Source organism: Galendromus occidentalis, unplaced genomic scaffold (genome assembly GCF_000255335.2).
Source record: "Galendromus occidentalis unplaced genomic scaffold, Mocc_1.1 scf7180000077231, whole genome shotgun sequence".
NCBI lineage: Eukaryota > Metazoa > Arthropoda > Arachnida > Mesostigmata > Phytoseiidae > Galendromus > Galendromus occidentalis.
The window spans coordinates 331,798-355,788 of NW_003805219.1; the positions used below are offsets into that span (position 1 = coordinate 331,798).

The window sequence follows — 23,991 nt, forward strand, 5'->3', positions numbered from 1 at the left end:
GGGCACAGGTTTCAGGAGTTCACGTCAGAGACGAGATTAGCTCCAATGATATGATTGAGCACCTATCAGAAGAGCAGGGATCGGAATTCGAATTTTCGGAGCACGTCTCTCTCCCGCGCTCGGTAGCGAAGTGGACGTCAATGAAGATGCAGTCACAGAAATATGTTTGGTCGGGTTTGCTGAACCGTTAAGTCGACTCGTCGAACATTTTTCATACGGTGCGTTTTGGCGGCTCTCACCCATGTCGGCGATCTTATCTCATTATGGGTGCGTTCGGTGTGTGTGTGAGTCTGTCTTCCGCGTAATGAGAAGGAGTGCCTGGATTCGCGGATCCTTCGTGACTCGACTTCGCCACAGCCGCTGCCGAGACTCCTGGCTATACTGCGGAAGATTCCATGCTGATTTTCAAAGCGGTTGTCGCGACGATATGCCAACTGCGACCCTTCTTATTGACTCTGGCTTCCCACACACGATGAGCCGCAATGAATTCGTGCGAATTTTCCTGGCCGGAATCGGCGGAATTTCTCTGGGGCGAGGGGAAAGCTCCCCTACGCCCATACTCTGCGGCGGCAGGGAACCTCCGCGGCCGAAGGTACATTCGTATTCCTGTGTAGCGCCGAGACGACATTCCCGGGGCATGATGACCTCGCCGAAGCTTGACGGCTTCAGATTATGATGATGAGCTCTTGCGTACACGCCAATCGAAAATTCCTAATTACTAACGGTGAACGATTGTCAGTGAGCGCAGGAATATTTGAGCAACTACCGTTTTTCTCACACGGTCATTGATCATCATTCGATGTCGGCTGCCCGTTTAACGAGTGTACTTCGACTGCAGACATTGCTTACCGAAATCCGGAATGACGGATCACCCAAAGGACCGGATATCTCCCGCAAGCCGGTGTCATCTCATCATGCTAGTGACCGAATTGAAGCGGTCATGATCATAAGCGACCCGCTCGTCCTAACCGTCAGCTCAGTATGGAAATGACAAGTTCATCTCTCATTCGTTTCAGAATCGGTGTTTATTCGAGCTTGTGGTTTATTTGCTGCTTGTTCGTTTGGTGATTCAATCACATCCGTGATTCTTCGGTATTGATACTCCTCCCTTCCTACTACCTTATCTTACCGAACATGATCATGAAAACGATCGATTTGTTATCAATATTATAATACCTTATAATCGATATTTCTCCTCTTGCAAAGTTTCTCATAATTATAATTATTCGTATTGTTGTCGTCGTATTCCCTCAACTATTATTACTTGTATTAGTCTCATCGTTTGCACCGATACATGAGTCATTGTCGCTCTATTTACAGGAAGGAGGGCTGGGAACATCGGCATTGACAACAGTTGGAATCATTCGCGGCAACGGTAGAAAGCAGCCTGTGAGTTTCATTCGTCTCTTGCTCCAGACGCGATCGTTCGGCGACAGATCGTGATTGTACATGTATGTAGATATACTTGTCGAGGGACAAATGATTTTCCTCTAAAGGCTCATCTCATATTCTTCTGAAGGATAAGCAAACGTACTCGCATTCGCACACAGGCGCACGAACACATAGAATCAAGTCGAGCTCCGAGAACGAGAGCGTCGATCGCCTTCGTCCTCGGATAATGATGACAGTGAGAACTCCGACTATCTCTCTAGTCAGGCGGACTATATCATCAGCTCGTAATAAATTAAATCGATGGAATTTTCCGCGCATCAATCCTCGCTCTCAAGCTCGGATCCCTGATCCTTGTCAGCGTCGCAGATTTCCGGAAATACCATCGTTGTGCTTGGGATCTCGGTACACTTATCTATTCGTGAAGAGGAACGAATGGATGCTTCGAAGAAGTTTGGGAGGTTGAGAGGGCCGATGAGAGAAACTTCAGGAGTTCTTGACGAGGGAATCCTCGCATCTGGGTGATCCCTCCGCACGACGAACTTTGCTTTGAAAAATGACTCTATGAAGATCTCTGAAGCTCCATTACATCCTCGATGGGAACCCTATCTACATAAACTCGAACAGAAGAGGCGGAGACGAGGATTCTCCGGTCGGAACGAGTTACCAATGCTCTATTGCCATCCAGAGAATATTTGTTTTTTTTTGGTATATACATCCGTATGTACAATCTGTCGGATTGATTTGTAGGTTACTCCGGTTCAAGTGAGCTTACGATATGTCTTCAGTTGTATTAGGTTCTCCCATTCGGTGCCCGCATCGGAATCAAGATCGATGAACCCTGGGCCAATGCGATTATGAAGGAGCTATCCGCGCTAATCGTCAACTCGCGGATGGGTTGCGGGATTCCGCAAAATTAGATGCGAGGATGACACCCCAACCCCGAAGGCTCTAACCCGTTCATTCAAAATCTAGACTTGTGTATTTGTTGACATGATTACTAATTCTCGTCGATTCGCTCATGTACTGCTACTGGTGGGCGGAGATGGTGACCGGCTCTGAGTTTCAGAAGCCGAAGTCACCGTTGACGGCGTAGACGTTGACGCCGTTGTGGCCACGGTGAAACTCAAGCCATGGGGCAAGTGAAATCTTTGCGGTGGCGCCATGTGAGAAATCCCAGTGATGAACGGATGCGCCTGACCTCCTGATAGACCTAACGCGAAAGCGGCCGCCGCAGCCGGTAGCAGGGCTGGACGGGCTGCCAAACGGAGTTTCTCAACTTCTGCTTCTTTCAAACGCTTCTCTTTCGCTCGTCGATTCTGGAACCAGATCTTCACTTGGGTTTCCGTGAGGTTCAACGACGAGGAAAACTCGGCCCTTTCGGCGATTGAGAGATATTGTTTCGCTCGGAACTTTCGCTCCAAGGACAGAAGCTGCTGGGTCGTGAAAGGAGTCCGGGGTTTTCTGTTGTTTTTGTGTTTCCGAAGTGCGCATTTCATGGCTTGAGGTGGGATTTTCGGCAGGTCGCCGCTTTCTGCAAAGAAAAGAAAGAGAGAGTTTGAATCCGGAGTTCAATACGCCGTTCAGACGACCAGCGCGTTTCGTTCGAAGATCTCGAATACCCTCGGAATCGTCAACGAGAATCGGAGACATCGAGAATTGTCGTATTGGAGCAGCGAAAATCCGAGCTTATCTTCCGCACGTCACCCCGCCCCTGGCGACTCGTCGACGTCGTTCCGGAAGCCACGAATCCACTTCAAAGGGTCCCGACGCCGTACTCTCGCGTGTTTTCGTTCCCTCTCCTCCGCTATCGTTTGGCCTGTGTCAACTAGCGCAGTTTGTTGAGAACGGCTGACTTTCAGAACATACCGCCACGTACTACGACTACCACCGACGTTGACTCGTAGAAGATGACGAAGACCGCGCCCCTTGTGTAGCTATCATAAAACACGAGCACACATTAGCTCACCCGCTTGCCTGTCGGTCCGGCCGACCGACCGCCCGCTCACTCACTCGTTGGCATACAAACACTTACAAACACTCTCATGTCTATAACAAACGCAGTTTCATCGTAAAATGATGTCGCTTCATTTTTGCCACAGAAAAGAGAACGAACCGTCCTTTACGAGTTATTGTGTGCTAAGCGAGTATACTTATTCGGTGCAAGCGCTCGTATCGTCGTCCACCGGACCAATGTTCCATCATTGTTCTTCAATAACTCCATCCACTGGCTGGATTCACGATTGTCCCTCGAACGATCCATTCGGATCGTCGTCGGTCAACAAAATCTTGATACACATATCTCTGATCGACGTAAATTGTCGGTCTCTGTCTTCTGAGTTTCTGTGTTTGCATCGATGTGTTGGTGTGTATTTTAGGCGGTGCCTTTATCCGTATTTTCATACTACTAGGTATCATTGCGAGAGGGCGGTCCGGAAAATTCCTCTTTCCTGCACATAAACGCTCGCTGTGATATGGTGAGCTTCATTCGAGCGTAGGCTGAACACCTCTTGCCTCTCTCCGATCATTATTTCCATGATGATTAACAGTAAGCGCGGCTGTTGTTCGATGCCCATCGCGGGAATACCTTGAAGAGAGCGCGCCGATGTACTCGACGGAGGCATCGCGTCAACACGATTCGAGCCTTCTGATTCAGACATGCGAGAGCGATGGAGTTGGATGGTAAGTGATTCACCGAGAATGCGATCGGATAAATGGGATCGACAAGGCCATCGATCGCCGGCTCGAGCGGAAAGCCGATCTCCACTCTCGAGGATCTAATTCAGCGTTCGCGTGCGATCGACTCTGCGTGACATCGAATTCCCATCGTGCATAAACAATTGCCCTGTTCTATCGAGATATTTTCATCGTTTAGAACGAGGACCTGAATGTCGCTACCTTTGAGCATTCCGGGGATATGCCTCGGGGTCGGCAGTTCGGCAGGATTTAGCGGGTCCTCGATCAGGAACTGCGATCGCAAGCAGAGCGAGCTCTCGGCCGAAAACGACACAATCGAGACCAGGTCCGGCCTGTGACGACTCTGAGTTCCGTTTCGGAAATTTCCAAGCGACCTGACGATCGTTCCTCCGAGCTTCCGATTTCCCGAAAGGGCAAGATACGACTGTCGAAGCCCATCCTGGATCAATCCCAGTCGTTCGAGTTTAGGGAGAGCACTCGGGACGGCCACCCTTGTTTTCAGTCGATGCACGCGGCGAACAGCGAAAAGAAGCTCAATTCGCAGTGGAACTAGTCGACAAATTCCGCGTCGACAAATTATTCCTCGGCGACTGCCTTGATTTAGCGCAGAACGCTGTTCCTCTTTGACGCTCCATTCCGTTACTTCTCTGTTCAAATCCAGTGAAATTCGGATGGGAGAAGGGATCGCCTCGCGTGAATGATTTTCGGTTTATTGTTCGCAGAATTTCAATTTCGTAGTTCTCTTTTCTGGCAGTAGTTGGAGCGGTTCCTCCTCCTCTCCCGGAGGATGACCACGTTAGTAATTTAAGTTGAAAGGCAAAAGAAGATATCTTACGCCTGAGAAAAGAGAACGTCCCTGTTCTTCATTTTATAGAGCCATCATCGCACCGCAGGAGCTGTGGCCACATCTCACCACGTGCTGACTTCAAAATCCGTCGATTTCGAAACGTCGGCTCTGTGGCTCGGATCGTTCCTTCATGAACTTGACTCTGCTAGATCCGAATCTGGTATGATTGGTCAGCCGGAGTCGTCTTAATACATTCGCGGAGCTATTGCTCCACGGAGCTGATTTCCGTAGTGTGGACTCAATCGGCGAGGATCGAAGTTATGCTTCGCGGAAATAGTCGTACGATGGGACTGTGTTTACGACAAACCATTCGCTGATCGGTGTTGACCCTTTTGAGACGGAACTCTCGACCGGAAATTCACCGGAGACTTCGAAATTGTAAAGCGCTGCCGAGAAAACACAATGAGTGGAGTGTTATTGCAAGCTGTATTGAAATAAGTATATTAAGCATCGTTCACTTTATAGGCTCATCGGATTCGACCGTAAATTGCGAGATTCCGGTTGAGCATTCCGCAATCGAGATTTGGGATCGCAAGAGCCTAAGCCACCGGGCGAAGGATATACTCGAAAACTATCAGCAGCAAGATTCGTCGTCAGGAAGCTAGCAGACTTTCGAATGTCACTCGTAACATGACGCACGCCCCGCGATATACGTCTAAAAGTTTATTCACCGTTCGGCTCCTACTCGCGAGCCCGGGGTGGGGGGAGCTTGTGAAGATTTGGCAATTGGATTCTAAGTGGCGGATGGATTTTCGACGCCTCGTTGCCTTCGGTCGTATGTGAGATGCCACCATGGATGCATGTCCCACATCGCGCGTCTGCTACAGATAAGCTCCCTCTCGGTCGTTCTCGCTATGGATCGCTTCCTGGTTTCGTGTTTCGGTCGCCTATATTCTGCTGTTCTCTGACAGTGAATAGGCCCCGAATCCTTTGCTTCCGTACTTCAATTAGAACTCGTCGTTTGAGCGTTTTTTTCCCTCAATCCGAGCATGCAGTCCTCGGATCTCGCCAGTGTAGACACGGCTCGCAGGAAATTGTAATTCCTGAAATGAGCAGCGGACGTCGACGCGATAGCGATTGCACCAGCCGCCGCGGCGCTTGTGCTTCTGCCTCCGCGCTGCTCAATCGATATCGTTCCCAGCCGAAAGGACCGTTTTCCGAATGCTGAGGATAGGGAAACACTCGCACAGGAATCACTTGATGACGGCGCTTTGGTCGGTGTCTCATCTTGCTGTCGGTTGTGCTTTCGTGTAGTTCGCTCAATCTCGCAGTTTGTATCACTGTCCGGAGAGTTGATGTCTTTATAGAATACCTAGCACACTGGGGCCGAACACGCGACGGAACACTCCATCAGCTCCATATGGAAGCCGACGACGACTGCCGCTACGGTGTTACCGAGGCTGAGCTTGATCGGATCGAGTCTCTTGTCGCTCGTCCCGCTCTGCCTACAGGACATACTGGTATCAACAGGAAGTCCTAATTCGTGTTCCCACACAGGCGCGCACAGGCTGGGATACCGTTAGCCGAATAGGCCCGGGCTGCACAGCTAGCTGGATGGGTGTTTGCTTTATCGGATTCGAGACACCCGAATCACCTTGTAAGCTCTTTTTCCCAAAGGGCGTGCTGTGCAATTTCTTCCTCAACCTGTCCAGGCGAATCCATCCGCGAACTCCAGCTCCGTAGGAAAGGAGAGTCATCCGACGCCTAACTTGACGAAGATCGTGTCGCGATGCACTTGGTCGTTGTCATGACTTCCATACTTGTTTCTGTTGTTTGTCGAATCGTGCGTCCGTCAGAGACGTCCGTCGGCCTTTCTACCAACACAGACATCTATCTGTGAGCGGTCGTTCTGCTTCTCCTTCTTCATTTTCTAATAATTCTAATCCGGTAATTTATGCGGACGATTAACGCCCGCTGCTCTCCCAGGTAGCAGCAGTCGGATCGTGCTGTCGAGACGAAGCACATGGAGTCGCCAACGACGCCGAGGACTTCAACGACGTCAATATCTCCGGCCACGATTTAGCGGCATCTCGTAGCAGCTTGGGGCGCGCAGCTTTTTTCACAACTTCAAAAGAAATACGAGCAAGACAAAACCGCGGACAGGATTGGAAGGAGATTCTCAAACGGAGAAGACCGACAGCGGAGAAGAGATGTCCGCCGACAGCTCTATCGGCCAATAAATTTCACAAATGAATTAAAACTCGATCCGATACCATTAGCACAAAATTTAAGCTTTTCCTGTGCGGGCTCCTCGTCGCTGCCGCAGACGAGTACGGCACTATGGGAACTACCGTGTTCACTGTGATTGACTGCGACAATCGAACTCGAAGCGAGTCCATTTGGAGCCGGTCCCGTCGCGCTGAGCCCGTGTCCTGTGTGGAATCTTGCAGAGCCCTATCGTTCCTCCGGACCCTCGCCGAATAATTCAGACTCTCGCGTTCTTTGCACATGACGCCCGATCTGCAGTATCCACCGGCTCGATCGGCTGTCGATGCCGATCTGAAAGCGTTCCGGTGTCGTCTTCGAGGGTCGACGCCTTATTCGTCCGTTTCTTGATTTCTCCACGCTGTGTTTCAACGGGGAAATCTGACCAATAACGCTTCGGGGACAATTCCGACGCTCTGCCGTCGGCGTTTCTTCTTTCTTCTCGCGTTTAGAGAAAGTTGAAACTAAAAGTGAAGAGCTCCCAAACGAGAAACACGTCAAATCCCGGATACATCGGTAGCTGGACCCGCGTCTGGATGTACGGCTTGCCCGCTCAGTCGGTCGCCGGGTCGTATCCAGCTCTCTGCAGGGGTCGGTCGTTGTTGACCAGGAGTTGGTTTGCCGATGTTCGAGCGAAGCAGCTTCTCTCGTCGAGATTCGTGCGAGTCTCAATTAATTGTGCCGATTCGCTTCTGCGGAATTCGGTGCGAATTTCGTTCCCGGACTCCTCTCGGCTAAATCCGCGTGTAACTTCTTTCAATGATCCGACCGCTGACGGAGCATGTCAATGCCGAAAACGGAGCTTCATTTTCTAATTCACGCTTAATGTCGTTAGCCCAATGATCCGTCGTGATGTGTCGTTTTGGTAACACTGCTTCTATAAGTCTTCCTCAGATGTGTTCCGATCGGCGTTGAATCCGACGAAGAGGAACTCCAAGCAAGCCATCATTGTCCATTGAAGAGATAACCCCCCTCCGAGAGATGGCGAGAACATTTCCAACATGGCGTGACATTGAAAAATTAGTCCCGGTCGGTATTATTCCGGATCTCACGAGAGAGGTCCGCTGCGACCGTCATTCCGTCGGCGGCGTACCAGTGGCTTCTCCCAAATCTTTCTCTCCTCGAATCATCCTGATATTCCGTATGTGTCGCCAGCAATCATCCATTATGATCAGATTCCTCCCCTCATTATTCGGACCGCACCACTTGCTTGAGCTTGCGTGGACGCATCGGAGGGACCCCTCTCGTCGGTGGCAACGACTGCAAGTTCAGAAGACGTTGGTCTGCATGACGCAAGAGGGGAGAGGCGGCGAGAGCCAGAGCGAACGGAGAGCTCCGTTCATAACACGTTTGTAATCATGGAAGTGACACGAGGGTACTTTTTCTCTCAAATTTTCAGTGAAAATGTCTTCGCCTCGGAGTCTTCGTTTTGATGCTTCGCCTCTCGACACTGCAGGGAGCTGCGATGATTTAACACGGACATATCTCACAGATATTACAGTGTGCACGTACTCAATTATTGCTAGCGTTCCTTTCTTCCTGCCGACTCGGTGGCTTTCCGAAATCGATCATAGCGAGTTTTTCCTCTCATATGACGAGCTCGAGGATTGATCGAGGATATCGCCGTTTTCGAGACGAGGATCGCCACGGTACGTATAGACCAAGAGTCCCATTGCGAAACTCCGTGACTAGGAGAAAATCCCTTTGTTTTTCTCTGGCAGATGAAGAGTTTGTTCGGGAGTCAATAACGTAGCCGACCACCTCCCGACCTGTCATTGGCTGGCGAGATTCATTGGGATGGCTCTTTTTTGCTACATTTTTACTTCCTCGCCATATCCTGCATGCCCCTTTGTTCGTTGTATCTCGCGCTCCTCCGACCTGAGAGCTGTCAAACGGTCGAATGTATATTTTTATTAGAACATCTTCCTTCTTCGCGTTTTATTTACGCCTCTTCTCTTGGTAGTTTGTAACATGTTCCCATTCCGGAGCTGTTCTTTGTTTGAGCGAATGCGACGACCGCGGATCAACAAATCATCTTGATTCAGTCGTCTTGTCCGGGACTACTCCGAGATTTATCGCGACTCCCCTCCCGATCTGGCGAATTTTCCGAAAACTGCGGATCACGGCATCCGAGTCTCAAACTTTCGAAGATCGAACATCTCACCACCAAGGGGCTGTGTAAGAACTGAGACAACTCATTCGGAGTATTTGGAGCCGCGATGATCTGTCCGAATGGGTCTTCGGGACTCGTCGACAGAGCGAAGCAAGGTGCTGCTCAGAGTTTCGGTGGAAGTTTTCAAAGTGGCAATAAATTCAACGCTCGTAGAGAATACCGTCGGGTCGCGTGGGACGATGTCTCCGCTTCTGGTTCCCATTCCGCAGCCCGAGCATCATCGCCCGCGATGTTTGATAGAAAACAGTGCGCACGACCCGAAAACAGAGAGATATGTCCCATTTAGGCCGCGGACGATAAACGGCCTCTTTATGGAACGTCCAGAGACATTCACTGATTTCAATCTTGGGACAGCGTCCGATCCGCGATTGTCATGCAAGCCGGCGTCGGGATTTCAAATGAGATTACGAAGAAGCAATCCGCGGGCACCAAAAGCCATCCGCGGTCAATATCCTCAACGTCCAGATTTTCCTGCCGAAAGTCTCGGCTACGCTCCGTATGTGATCCGGCAATAGCAATGAAATCGGTAAGATAATTATGACCATGATCGGGAAACTCTTAGGGAAGGATGACGATGATTGCCTGACGGTAATGCACTGATGTTTCTCGAAAGATTCGAAAGGAGCATCCGACCCTCCATGACCATGGACTGAGTCTCGAACTACCCGAATCGTTCAATGAAAGCCGCGTCTCTCGTAACTCAATGGCGCTTGGGGACGCATCTCCCTCACACTGAGCGGGTCTATTTCGTTGGAGCTCATATGGTTGAAGAAAGGGACCAACTTGCGCGTTGTACAGCTCTTTTCATTGCCTTAATTTTCGCGACGAATCCCGCAGACGTTTTCTCAAGGATCGTCTCTCGCATGTCTTTCGGAAACGTCCCAGACGATGAGCGGAGAGCAAGCCGAGAGATCTTCGCAAGAAGGACCGACGGGAAATTCGAATGAAGATGCTCCACGTATTTTCCAATCCAGTTCTGCCGAAGGTGGTATTTCTCAAAAAGTTTGTCGCGAAAGTTCAGTCACGTCTTCTCTTGCCGCGGCGCGGTATTTATTTGTAGCTTCTATCCGGACCATTTATTAATTCGAAGAGGAACATTTATTTATTCTGTTATCGCTCGTCAGTCCCCAAGTGATTTGGCGGTCAGACGGAGGGTCGAAAGAACGGACGACCACTGTTGCAGCCGCCGCCGTCGCCAACACCGCCGCTTCTGTTCCTAATGACGATTCACCGGTCGAAGGCTTCCTTTACATCGAGCCGTAAGCTATCGCTCCGAATTCCGCCGCTCGCTACGTGTCGTCTATTATTTACAGTAGATCCAACTTAAAAATGCCAGGAATTTCCCCCGAAATAAAGTATGACTCTGCGGCGATATTGGAGCTGCCTCGCCAGCCCCCAAGGTAATTCAACGGGGCATGGAGGCGACCCAGAGGGCTAGTCTGACGCTTGAGAATGAGAGAGGGAATCCAGGCTAGAATATCCCGCACGGAATGGTCCAGATTAGGAACGGGCGAGTGAGGTTGGCTCGAATGGGAAAGGTTTCGCACCTCGGAGCACCAACGAGGTAATTGGGCAATGATTCAATATACCCGAAAGTGAAGATTTCAATTACGAAATGCGGCAGGCGTATTTCTGGGCAAGCTGTCGAGCTTGCCAAGCGGCCTGTTAATCTTTCCTTGATTTTTTTCTCGAGACGATGGCGTGTCCGCTGGTGATATTTTCTCAGTCCGTGTTTCTGGCCGTGCTTTTCAGTCGGTAATGATCATTCCCCGTCGTCTGTGTTGCGATTTGGCTACCGCCAGTCTTTCTGTTCCATATTATTACTTATTCTGCGGTGAATTGGGCTCGATTTATTCTCTCCAGTCATCGGCCCCGTGCAATTCGGCTCATTGCTGCTGTCACTATCGGTAATAATATCGCAGCTGTAAACGATGTCGTTTGTTCCGACCGGAAGATTTTGCGCAGACAAGGAACAATTATAACCGCGCACGAAGTCCTCGAGAAAATATTTCACGGCGCCTTGGTCTTCGCCATCGCGTCATGAGCGAGAATCGGATTGGGACTCAAGACTCCACGAAAATTGAGACCATGGAGGGCTTCCTGAGATCTTCCGAGCTACGACGCCAGAGTTACGTGTTCCCGGCGGGCTCCTATCATGGCGGCCAGAGAGACAACTCGAGAGAGGCGATCAGGCCGGTGCGGTGCCACGGTAGAAAGAGGCAATGGGGATCAATCACCATCCGAATCGAATTAGGAAAAGGCGTACGTCGGTCGCGTCGGTTCGGGTCTGAATTCGAATTCGGAATACGTGCGAATACGAGCTTTTGGAGAGGAAACGTTTTAGCGTAAATTAGGGGGAAGAAATTGGAAAATACGATCACAAACAGACGACGACCTCAAACAATTATTAGGATCAGCTAAGCGCCCGACGACGACTCATTGATCGACGAGAGTAGCAACGAGCAGGAGGCGGAGTCGGAACGCCCAGACGTTTAGCAAGGAAGCGCTCGTATCCGACGTAGAGAACGGACCTTTCAGCCAGGGAATTGAAGTCGCAGTCGCCAAGTGGTCCTGCTCTTTCGGTCCAAATTAACCGATCCCGACGGTGGTGGCGGCGACGACGAGTACTTTCACAAGGAGAAGCCCCTCATGGACTGCTCAGTCGACTTAAAAGTGGCAAAACCGCCGTTTTCGCTGACGATGTGTAATTTGGTGAGAGGCTACATCTTTTTTAAGACTGAAATTTTTTCGAAGCTCCGATTCGAACAGAAAGCGTTCACCCGAGGGGATCCAGTGATGGATTTCGGATTATTACGATGAGAAATGGAATCTGCTTTGGAGGAAATCTGCTACGCAGCTTCATATGTGGTATGGATATCGAGTTGCTATAGCGAGGCGTGTTGTTTCTACTCACGCTTTTATCTCCCAATAATTTCACGTAGACAACGTTATTAACACCGTCCGGAGACGATGATTCCGCCGCTGCCTTCGCTGCAGTCACATCGAATCCGCGACTTCGAGCGAGACCATGACGAAGTTCGCTGCGGGGCTTCAGAAATAAAGAAACAATGAAAGCCAAGCAACAACAACGGCGCGTCGGCACCGGCCGCAGAATCAGCAACAACGAGCCAAAGCCTACCGTGTCTGAATGTTGAACGCTGCGGGTGTCGTCGGGCTCTGGCGTTCAAAAGAGAAAAATGCGAATAAATGTCCGTTTAAGACCGCCCGATATAAATCCCGCAATTATTTAAAAGTTTCGGCGGGATGCGAGATAACATTGTGCGTGAGCTTCATTGTTCACGCACTCACCACCGCTGTCGCTTCGATTGCTCATATTGACAAACTGTTCGAGAGCAACGGACTGTGCTCAACATCGGACGATCCCTTTGAAGCCGATAAACGAAACCCAGTTCTTGATCACTGACATCAGGAAGTCAGCGCAAGTATCCGAAAGAGGGGAATTTTTCGCATTTTCAGCGCGTCGAGACGTCGCGACGATAGAAGCGCTTGCTCTAGGTATTCCCGTGCATGCCCCCGGAACACGATCGGCAGAATCGTTGACCGCAGGTTGGGAGCTCGAAGAGAAGCGCCGTGATTTGTCCACGGAGCGGGGTTCGACATCAGATCGCGATGATCCTTCGTCTTATGATAAGATGGATCTTAATAAATCTCATTATATGCTAATTCATCTGGATGACGCACGAGCAGTGCCTGGCGAGATAAGAATACTTCAATTATCATCTTTGGAATCGACAGGAGCCATGATATAGGAAGTAGAGAAATGGAATGAGATTACGGTCATTTAATTAATCGTCTACAGGACATATTCAAATGGGCGACCACGATTCGAAATAATTGGACTAGGTGAATGATTCCGCCTCTGCGCGCCTCTCTGCTCACCCGCGCTCACAATGCTAGTTTTTCATTTTTCATACCCAAGACGGAAGACAGTCGGAAATCGAGTTCGTGATTTGATGGAGCCGAGATCGCCGATCCGAAGGCGAAGTCCGGAAAGTCCTTTGAGACATTACGATAGCAACTTATTATCGGGTCGTGATAGAGAATCCGGGCAATCCAATCGACAAAATATCGGGGATTTGACCGACTCGCTGAGGATTATCACGCAATGAGCGTTTCTTCACCTTTCAGATAAATCAATTTTCAGCCGATCCAGCGAGCTTCCAATCGGCCCGTGTACTCAGAGAATGTGTCGACCGAGCATTCGTTCCGATACTTTATCAAATATTCTGCGGGAAAATTCGACACTCCTCCAGCATAATCCTCGGAACCTGATCTCCCGAGAACGCTCGAACGCAAAGTTCCGGACAGAAAATCAGAATCTGAGGAATTTTCCCTCTACTGGTTTGAGCGATTATGATTATAGGTATATGTAAATGCATGTGGAGGATCGGAATTATTCGGCAAATGATTCTCACATCGCAAGATTTCCGCCGGATATATGTTGTCAACAACGTTCTTCGGGCATGCCGATTCCGGCATAATTCACGATGATGCGAAGTATTCGGAGCATCTGCTCAGGGTCGCGGCAAAGAGAAGAGAATCATAGTTGACGGTTGTCTCTTTTCGGATCAGCGCCCGCCCAGCGAGGGGGGAATGAAAGCGCTACAACAAGGCTAAGTGATCGTTCGTTAGATGGACGACACCATTCCTTAATAGCTTCGAATTGTCACCGGCATCCCAACCCCTCGTACAGCCGCCAAATGGGCTCCTCATTCTGGTGAGATGCTTGAGCATAAGTATCGGCAGCAAGCCATCGTTACGATCGCTACGATGAGTGCATGTTCTCATCACCACAATAACACCTCATTACTCCTTGATTGCACTCACTCGAATCGTGATCACCGTCAACATGGAAACGATCATAAAAACTGAATCTCTAGAATGGTGGCCAAGGCAGCATATGCCGGTAGCAGCTCTGTCTGGTTGTCATAAAGTCGTCGTTTGCGATGGCCTCCTGCTTATGGGCGGTCCGATCGCTCGCTCGCTCGCTCGAGCTCCGAGAGCGAGACTCTCCCCAACACTTCGAGACTGCACTCGAGTCGACAACTGAACTCGACTTCACCGCTGAAGCCCTGAATACAGCTGGCGCTCTGACTGGCGGTTCCGCGAGGGTAATGAAGCGGGCTTAATTCGTTCCGAGTCGAGAGGACTTCATGAATGTTATGACTCCAGCAACAACAAGCTCTACCAGTGAGAGGAGCAGATGGATGGATTTTTGCAATCCGCGCTCCAGACAGGCTCCTCATTACACAATTGGATGTTAGAACTGATTGAATGGCCAGTCTGGAGGGCGCTGTTCGCGCGCTCCGGACGCCTTTCTCCTTCCCCGACACACAGGAGGGCTCTGAGTGAGCCCTCGGACGCAAAATCTCAGAACGTAATGAGTGGAGGAAATGAGCGCGACGGAATCGCTGAATCTCGGCCTGGATCGCGATAAGTCGAGCATCTGCGTGATCCCGGGAAAATTGAGCGCGTAAGACAGGACAGATTCGAAGCTCTTCCGATAAGTCGAGAATTATTATGGGAGTAAATCATTTTGATTAAAGAAGAAAACAGTAGCGGTGGCATTGTTTTTCGTTATCGAATCGAGAACAATCCCAGGAGTCATCCTCTCGCCCCCTGTAATCTGCGAGGCTGAGGAGCTGTTCGGTGGAGGTGGTGGAACACAGGGAAAAGTCAAGGAATCAACCCGACAGCTCAACTGCTCGAATCGGAGCGTAGATGCGGTCCCGGTATCTGATTCGTTTGGCTCCGCGGCTTTCATATCTGTGGTGGTGTTGGCGAGACTGCGCCTATCTTTGTGCGCGCGCGCGTGATATTATCGTTATTTAGGCGTAATGGTCGGACACACAAACTGCTAGGGGAGCTGGCGAACCAGCCACTGGGAGACGAATCAGATCATTGTGTCGTGGATGGATGATCATAAGGCATCTGAGGAAGATACGGGGAGATGATTTATCGAGTCCGCTGAAAGACACCCGGACCGGCGATCTCTCAAAATCTTTGAGTTCGCGCTTCCCGTCCAGGAGTGACAGCGTTACTTTGGGCTTTATGCGCGCGAGTTGGAACACGTTCTTACAACGGAGCCCCATCAAGCACCGCGCGTACGCCGAATGTCAATCGCTTTCTGATGGAAGGCATCGGGGAGAGACGATTGAAAAGAACAATACGGCGCAAATACGTTCGATACCGCTTGTTCTTCCCCTTCGATGCTCCAAAAGGGCGATCAATGAATGGAAGCGCCAGCGGCGAGGGATAGGCTTCACCCGAGGATTTCTGTTGACTCAAAATCACGGAGTGCACCTCTGACAATGGCATTATTGACTCTCGAGAACTTCATGCAGGCGACGGATCGGGCCGTCGCTCGGTTTGTCCGTCCGTCAGACCTCCATTCATGTTTCCATATGTTCGATGGAGAGTTTTCTCACTTCATCGGCTCTCACTCTGACAATAGACTCTATCGCCATGTGTTTGAAGTGCCATCGGCTTGCGGTTTCTAAGCCCGAGCTCATTTCACACGGGGACTCTCCGATAGTCAATCGTTCGGCTTGAATGCTGTCGGCCAATCCGGGGAGCGGACGATTCCTAAATCGATGCTTGATCAGCATACAGCGCACATTTCGGCACCCTTACAGCTCCTCCGCATCGAGATCTGCCGTCCCGAGCGCTGCACCGCGCGCACCATTGATGGTTGTTCCCCCTCGTGAAGATGAAGCTCAATAAATGCTGTATTCTCTGTCATTCGAAGATTAACGAGTTGACGAGGGGAAAAACAGAAAAATAAGTGATCAGCACCGTCCTTTATTTGCTGGCTTCTAAGTAGCTCGCCTCCCCGAGAGCCGCGGTGGCGCTTGTTGGCTTTGGCAAAACGATGTCTGAATCATGAAAGTGATAAATGGACTTTTAAAAAAGGGATTGGGCTCTCCCCACCGACAGTCGGAAATGGAATGTCTTCACAGGTGGTTCTTAACAACAATCCCAGTAACACAAGAAATCACAGCGGTGTCGAGAGCGATTATCACAGTCAATGTCGAAAACCGGGCGACGCCCCCGCACGGGAAGTGTCAAATGAGGTTACCCATCCCTCTGATCTACACGCAAAAGATATCAAAGGTCCTGAACATGCCCGACCAGAGAGATGCCTTCTCCGGGATCTCCGTCAAAGCCAAGCAGCCTATGCTTCGAAAATGTCTGCTATGAAGGAATCGTTTTCACTGGAATCGACCGCGGCGAAGGTTCGAACCGTCGTTGCTGTGGCTCGGAAGTGCCATTGAGTCCAGTACGGGCGATTAAGCGGAACCAATTGACTTGAAGCGACATTTCACTCGACTAGGACAGACGATATCCTGTGCTTTTCGCTTTACGGACAGCGACGCACTTCTCCGAATGTTTCATGTGATTAAACGACCGAAACGACGGCGGCGACTTCCAATTGACGGATGAAAGGGTGGACTGTGAGACGTGGAAGGTTTGAATGACATTTCGGCGATTACCGACAAGGGCTTGGCAGCGGGGAAAGAAATTTCTCGACGGTCGACGCTCAGGTTCCGGAAATCATTTCCAGGCAGACCAATCGTTAACATCCTGGCGAGTTTCCGACAGATTCTCAACACTGGCCAAAAATGCCTCTCATCCAGGCTCTGATAGCCCATTGCTCGAAAAACCACTGCGACATGCATGAGCCTTCTCTTCGTCTTTGTTAACTGGGAATATAACTCCACGGGATAAGAACTAGCTCGCATTCGATGTCGGTGCTTGGAAACGCCGAGAATGCTTTCAGCCGCCGGCTTTAGCTACAAATCGTGTTGCCAATGGTGAGAAATCTCCCGCTATACCCGGGACTCGAACCGCAGTTCTGGATTGAGACTAATACAGGAAAAGTACTCACTTGGAGAATAAGATCGTTGAGGCAGCCAAGGGAAAGTCCCGGCCGTCAGAGCTGCGGCCTGAGCCGCCCAAGGCGCCAGGTTCGGCGGTAACATCGAGCTGGGGAAACCTTCAGGCAGCCGCAGCGCTGCTGCTGTTTCTGCGTCGAGCGGGGGCGCTCGTAGGAGTCCGTCGACTGAAAACGATCTCTGGTGTCCGAAGTGAGAGGAGAGATTGATCGGTGACGCTGTGCTTGACGGTTCTTCAGTGATTTCTGGCGGAGATGATGGCGACGGAGAATTATTGTGATCGTCTTCCTCGTCGTCCGTGGCCACATGTAATTCTGCCTCATCGTCTTCTTGGGATTCGGGCGAAAGCGGAGGATTCAAGTCTCGACTGGGAACACGAACCGGTGGTGAGCGCGGAGATCGAAGCAACGAGGCAACAGAGAACGATATCTTATTCGATTTGCTGGAGCTATTGTTGTTATTATTGTTGTTGTTGATGTTGTTGTTGCTGGTGGTGTTGTTATTGTTGTTGTTCGGTGGGGCGGTCGCCGTTTGTAGGCACTGCGTTTGGATCATGTTGGAATCGTTCCGTTTCCTCTAATTATCCAGTCCGGTATTAAAAACGAAGGTTCCGTCGAGGGGGCAATCGAACCCGCAACAATAAGTCTCGAACCACGATGCAGAGACAAGCTCAATCGGAGAGAGGCAGAAACAACAAGTGTTGCGCGATTCTTCTCTTGGGCGCGCACTAGGATTCTCAAGAAAATCACACGGGGAGCACTCGGAACGGAAGATATAGCTTCTGTAGAGGGTGTGACCGCGCGGATGAAGAGACACTTGATGAAGTGGATGGGACGAACAACAGGTCAGCAGGAATCACTGAATTCACAGTGTGAGGCGAAGGCTCGGCTGGGCGAACGACCGAGATTCCGGAAAGAGTTTCACGCGTGTTTGAAACTTCTTTCAGCGCCGGGTCCCAGTCTGAGAAATCATTCACTAGTTGCTGCTGGGATTCTTATCGCGACACTGTTCCACATGTGCTTCGACGATTCAAAGCGAAGGCGACAGCCCGGATCTATCCGTCACGAAGTGTTGTTAAATGGATCGTCCAAGACAAGACATCGACTTCTTGGAGTCCATAGCTTCCGTTCGAATGTTGTATGGGACGGTTTCTGAACGCTCGCGGAACACGTCTGATCTCAGTTGATATTTGCGGGGACGTTAAGATCGATTTCTTCGAATCCCTTGGTTGATCCGGTCCACCTTTGCTCACTTCACTGAATCCGAATGAAAGCACGAATTCATTCCATTTCTCGCGGGCGAGGTCTGCTCAATTTCTTGCGCGTCAGTACGAACGTTGCACCCTGTGCTCCGTGATGTCTCTTCTGGCTCCGTCCGCGTGTAAGGGCGGAATGTGTGGTTGATTTTCGGGGCTACTGGCTGGCCAGTGTATGCTGTCACTAAGTAGGTGTCCGTCGTGGTCGCTGCTGAGGAGATCCGCTCGAGAACACACATACACACAAACAAACATACGGTTCCGCGCGGACTGTGACGACTAGGCGCTCTGTTTGCCGACGACTGACTGACTGAATGAGTGGCTGGTCACAGGCTCCCTCGTCCGCTGGCGAATCCTCTGGTTGTCGAACATCCTTCTCCTGACGGCAACGAGCCACGGCGGTGGTAGCGGCGGCGAGCCGGGCGCAGACACAGGCCGCGCATTCAGAGGCGGAGCCCAGGGTTAAGGTCCGCCCATCGTTTAGCCAAACGGCAATCAAAGCTCCTCACTACCGCCGCGCTGGTGCTGCAACCGCTGCTGCTGCCACTACTCCTCGAATAAAGAAAGGCCAAGCGTTTACACCGACAGACACTCTCGCTCACTTCGTCGGTCTGATACACTTACTGGTGACCAAACGACTAGGTACTACTATCCAGTCACGCAAGGTAGCAAGCGGCCGGGAAGCTGGTACGATCGACATGAGGAGGTGCCCTGTTTCTCTGCAATTACCGACCAAGTGATAGTTGCTCTAACCGTCAACGATACAATTCGCGTTCATGCAGGAAAGGCGTCCTCCGTTGATCGAACTCGAGACTCTCACGAGTCCTCGATTGAGTAGATGTGAAAGCTCTGCGCAGAAATCGATGGGCTCAACTTGAAATTCCCGCGTTTTGCCGATCCCGCGGAGATTGCGGCTGCGAACCTGCCCCGCAGCTCTCATCAAGCGATTCACTCGGCGCAAGACAAGATGACGCGTTCGGACACTCCCTTTCCCAGCGCGAAACAATCGTATTGCACTTACTCAGCAGCCGCATGTGATCGGGGTACCATTGGCAGCCGAGGGGTTGGCGAGTTCGAGCTCGCTAACCGGAAAATACTCCCAATGAATTATAGTATCGGTCAGTCAAGGATTCGAATTGTACACAGCGGTCTCCAATCACTCCGGATTCGGGATATACATTGAGCAGATACATATGTACGGTAGACGGTGTGCCCCAGTGCAGCGAGAGATCTAATGGGTGACACAGAGGCTGAAGCCGGAACCGCAGTCGACTAGGTCGGTCCCTCGGGAGGAGAAGCCGGTCTCACTCGAGAATATGACGCCTCGGACCACGAGGGCCGAAATCGGTTACATAATCCCACTGACGTCCGCGGGCGAATGTCAGGACGGAAATTCCTCGTCGGCTAACCACGGTCGATTTCTCGCGAGAGAGCCCAAGAGGTAGGTGGAATTCGGGGAAAGACATGAAGGGTACCCTGGGGAAAGTGAGGGGACCATAACAGGAGCTCTCAAACTCTCGAGAAATGAAGCAGTCTCGAGGACGAACTTCCAGCTCCTGATTATCGTGAGGTCTAATAGATGATCGCTTCTCCTTCTCGCTGGCTGTCTAGTATCTGGCATCCGTAGATGCTAGATACAGGGTGGTGTCCGACGAACAATTCAGATGCAAACGACCCATACGCTGTCCCCATGGCTGCGTGCTTGGAGCAAACGTGTCGACAAGGCTTGCTCGTGGACCGTGAAATTCGAGAGCCGACTATGGCGCGAAAGATCTCGAGTTTCAAGCCAATTCTGATCTTCCTCGTTTTTTTTGCCGGAGTAATGTCAAGGAAGAATTTCGGCCACGGGGGAGAAATTTCCGATCCTCTCGCACCATGCTCCGAAAACCACGGATGGGTGCTCGGGAACCTCCCGCATATCTCGCAATTTTACGTTATTTCTGCCAACCCCACAACTTGTCTACCTATAATAAATATTGGGTGCTGACCTTGCAGGTTGCATGTATGATATAGGCTGCGGAGTGCAGTCTCCTTCTCTAAAGACTGCGGGAATCCGTCGACATGAGCTTTTCATCAGCGAAATCTACCCGTGAGGACGAATCCTTCATCATATGGCCATCAGATCATCGTCACTACGTCGTCGTGGCGAGGCTTCGGTTTCAACTTGCACCTTTCTCGAGTTGCCTTTCACCGGAACGACGGGACTATAAAGAGAGTGTAAATCGCTTCGCTCATCGTAGCAGTCGGCTGGCTAACTGGGTGGGAGGGAGGCAGGCCGGCGGGCGAGCGAGCGAGCCGGGAAGCAAGCAGTCAGCCATCCGGCAATCCAGGGAGAGTTCCCCATCAAGTCCCCATATTCTCCCCTGTTCGAGCAACCCCGACAGAGATAAGATATCAAATGTCACTCGAGCCTTTGTGGCGGTAGCGGCGGCCCCAGCAGACGGGTGGCTGACTGACTGGTTGGATGGGTAGCGGCGATGGTGGGGGAAAAGGGGAGTTCCGGTTAGAGTTAATCATTGCTCGGAGATTGCTTGATGGGAGTCGACGGTCGAACAGAAGCTTTTGAGGGCAAAGCACACGGTGGCGGCCACGCTATTGCTTTTCTATTTCAATCCGACGCCGTCACCCTCCATCTCCTTCGAATCGGTCACATTCCTGAGCCTGTTTTCGCAACTCCTCACCTAAAGGAGAGTATCTAGCGAATCGCGATCGGGGAATTCCGTCTTTCTCGGATGATCACGGCCGATTCCCGCGTCGAATTGTATCGGTAGAAGTCATTTTGTATTCCAGCTCTGCCAGAGGACGATTCGACGTGCGCCTTACGCACGGTCTAACCGAGCATCGGACACAAGAGAATTCCCCGAGCCTCTCGCGGACGTAACACCTATTACGGAGTCATCGTGAGCGAAGCTCTTGCTCACTCGAACGGAATGAGGAAAAGCGTGGAATACCTCAAGGGATGATCACGGTTTTTCTGTCGCACATTCCCGGATCGCTCGATGCCGCCAACAGAGTCACCAACGGCAATGGACGAACGAAAACCTAAGAATGTTAAAGGTGAATTTATCTTGATGAGCGCTTCGTTTTGGTTTCGTTGCGTGGCAAAGTCTGGCTTCTTCCCATTGTGTATATTTATATCCAATCGAGAGTTTCGCTTCGAAGTAAATAGATGAATGAGTGAAAAACTGTCTTTGCGATGAGCGTAATTTTATTAATGGCGTCCCGCCAGTCAGAGGTCAAAGATAGCGGCGAGCCTCAAAAGCCCGAAAGCCTCACAGCAGCCGCTGAAGCCAAGAAGCTTCCACTGGCTACGGCGCGAGAGGACGCAGAGAGAAGAAGATGAAGAGGGTAATATCAATTGCCAATTATTGAGCGGCCAACGTGACATCATGCGAGCCGAGCCAGTCGGTGATCCTCATGCGTATTGCGCTAACTGCAAATATCCCCGAGCGATCCCCGAGGATCACCGAAACGACTTTCGACGCACGGAAGTCGTAAGGTCTATTCGACCGAGCGAGACCTTCCGAGTTCAGAACTGACGATTTCGCAAACATGTTCCCGGAGCGGGATCGAGCATCTACCGAAGAACGTTCCATCAGAACCTCCATGGGACCATTCCTCGAGATTTCGGTCTGGCGTTCCTTGAGAATCTCCGGGGTTTTTGCGAGGAGGAATCGCAAGCGAATCCGCGAGTGAGCTTTGATCGTGACTGCCGCTCATTATATTGACGAGCCACCTCATACATACATACTCAAGGCCTCGGATCAGCCTACGGGAGATTATTTTTCCGTACATACCGGGGACGTTGACGGTTCCCTCTCGAATGGGATCGAGTGTGAGAGCCCTCGGGAATTATATCTTCATCGTTTCTGGTTTCGGAAGGATTCCGACGATCGACGAGCGGACGCAGCCGTACAAAGAATCAGGACAAGGATCTATCTCTTCTATTTGGGAGTAGAGGATCACGCTTCGGGTGTGACTCTAGTTTCGGCTGCTCCTGCTCCGCACTTATTTGCAATTGTGGAGGATTCGAATAACTATCTCTGTCAAAAACTATCTCTCGATCCTTCATGCTCGATCGGCTAGCCTCTTTCAGGAGTGATTGACGCGTCGGGTGGAGTCGTCTGTTGTCACAAAGCGAAACGAGCCGATAGAATTCGAGGATCTTCGAAGTCGGAGTCGAATATTCCAAGCCTGTCAACGCCCTGACAGATTTGGGGGAAACGATCTTCTTCTGCGAGTGTCCGATTCCGGTAAAGCCGAACCAGTTCTTCACGGACGCACGTCGCAATCCATCAAGCGGCGAATACCAGGGCTTTCAAGAAATACGATATTCTTAATCGATGCCGCATCGATACATGCGTTTTCCGAGCGAAATAATAAATTGTTCAGACTTAGTGCACTAACGAAGCGTTCCACGTCCGATCGACCGATCAGCGTTTGGAGGAATTCCTTCCAAACGCTGCTCGTTATCAGAGCTGAGTACATGCCTCCTTACGATGGCGCTCAGGGGGAAGCTTGTTAGAAAGAGAAGAAGATGCTCACACGGCTTTACCGGTAACCTTGTAGCATCCGATTCGTCCATAGTCGCCGGTTCCCACCGACGGATCTGGTTCAAGCAATTTCAAATGACAGCATTGAAGGAGGAAACGTCAGGCTTGGCGAAACGAGATCATTTTTCAAATGTTTTTAACATTCTAACTAATCGGAATGGCAGCCAAGCTGACGCCGGCTTCTGCACAGGGTGCCACAGGCCGACAGAAGTACTCCAAGTAATCACCGAGGATTGTGTTACAGAAGGGACATTGAGGCACTGAACACGGGTACCTACTACAGGAGGAGGAACTCTCAATTCGGATGTCAGACACCCGAAAGACAAGACTCAGAATATCGAGTTGGGATTATAATTCGTCTAGGATTCCGATCGATGCCGCCGTTCGACGAAGAGTAGGTCTCGATCTGATCCGGGGAGCATCCCGGAAGCTCTGGGAATCTCTCCAGAATTCGACAGATTCGAAGGCTCCTATTTGTACCGCTGTAACCCACGTGCGACCGTCGAACCTGAGTCCATCGATGAGCCCAAACCATGTATCGTATGACTTCACTACCCACTCCGGGACTCCGGTAGAAGCTCCTTGTGAGCTCCAACAATCGCGCCTAACGAGTCACTCCCTTGCGCCGCACCTCTGTGTCGGATACAGTAACAACAAGAGAACAACAAGAGATCAACAACGCAGTCGACTCGGCAACAAGAGTTCAATTGATTTACAGGATTGGGTTACAGGAGCCCGAACAACGAGCTCGGGCTCCTCCAGAAGGCCTTTGAAGAAACGTTTGGAGGCCACTTTCTCGCCTTATGTCTGCCTTCATAGTATTGAATGGGCAGGTGGCCGATTTCAGAGGATAATGATCAGAGTCGAGTACCCGCCTTTCGCTCCATCGGAATCCACTTCCACCGTCTAATCAGCCTTCATGAGGACGAGATACGGAAAGGGCCGAGTTGGAACCC

The 23,991-nt window shown here is 50.9% G+C and overlaps 1 protein-coding gene across 1 annotated transcript; it reads right to left on the minus strand.

Annotated features, from left to right (window-relative positions):
- Nucleotides 1-2,408: 2,408 nt before the first annotated feature.
- On the minus strand, nt 2,409-17,701 carry LOC100908122 (homeobox protein GHOX-7-like; the record flags this gene model as incomplete). Its single annotated transcript, XM_029111072.1, has 2 exons — nt 2,409-2,923; nt 17,221-17,701. Coding segments are annotated over 2 exons (996 nt in total), but the record flags the coding sequence as incomplete, so codon positions are not given.
- Nucleotides 17,702-23,991: the final 6,290 nt, after the last annotated feature.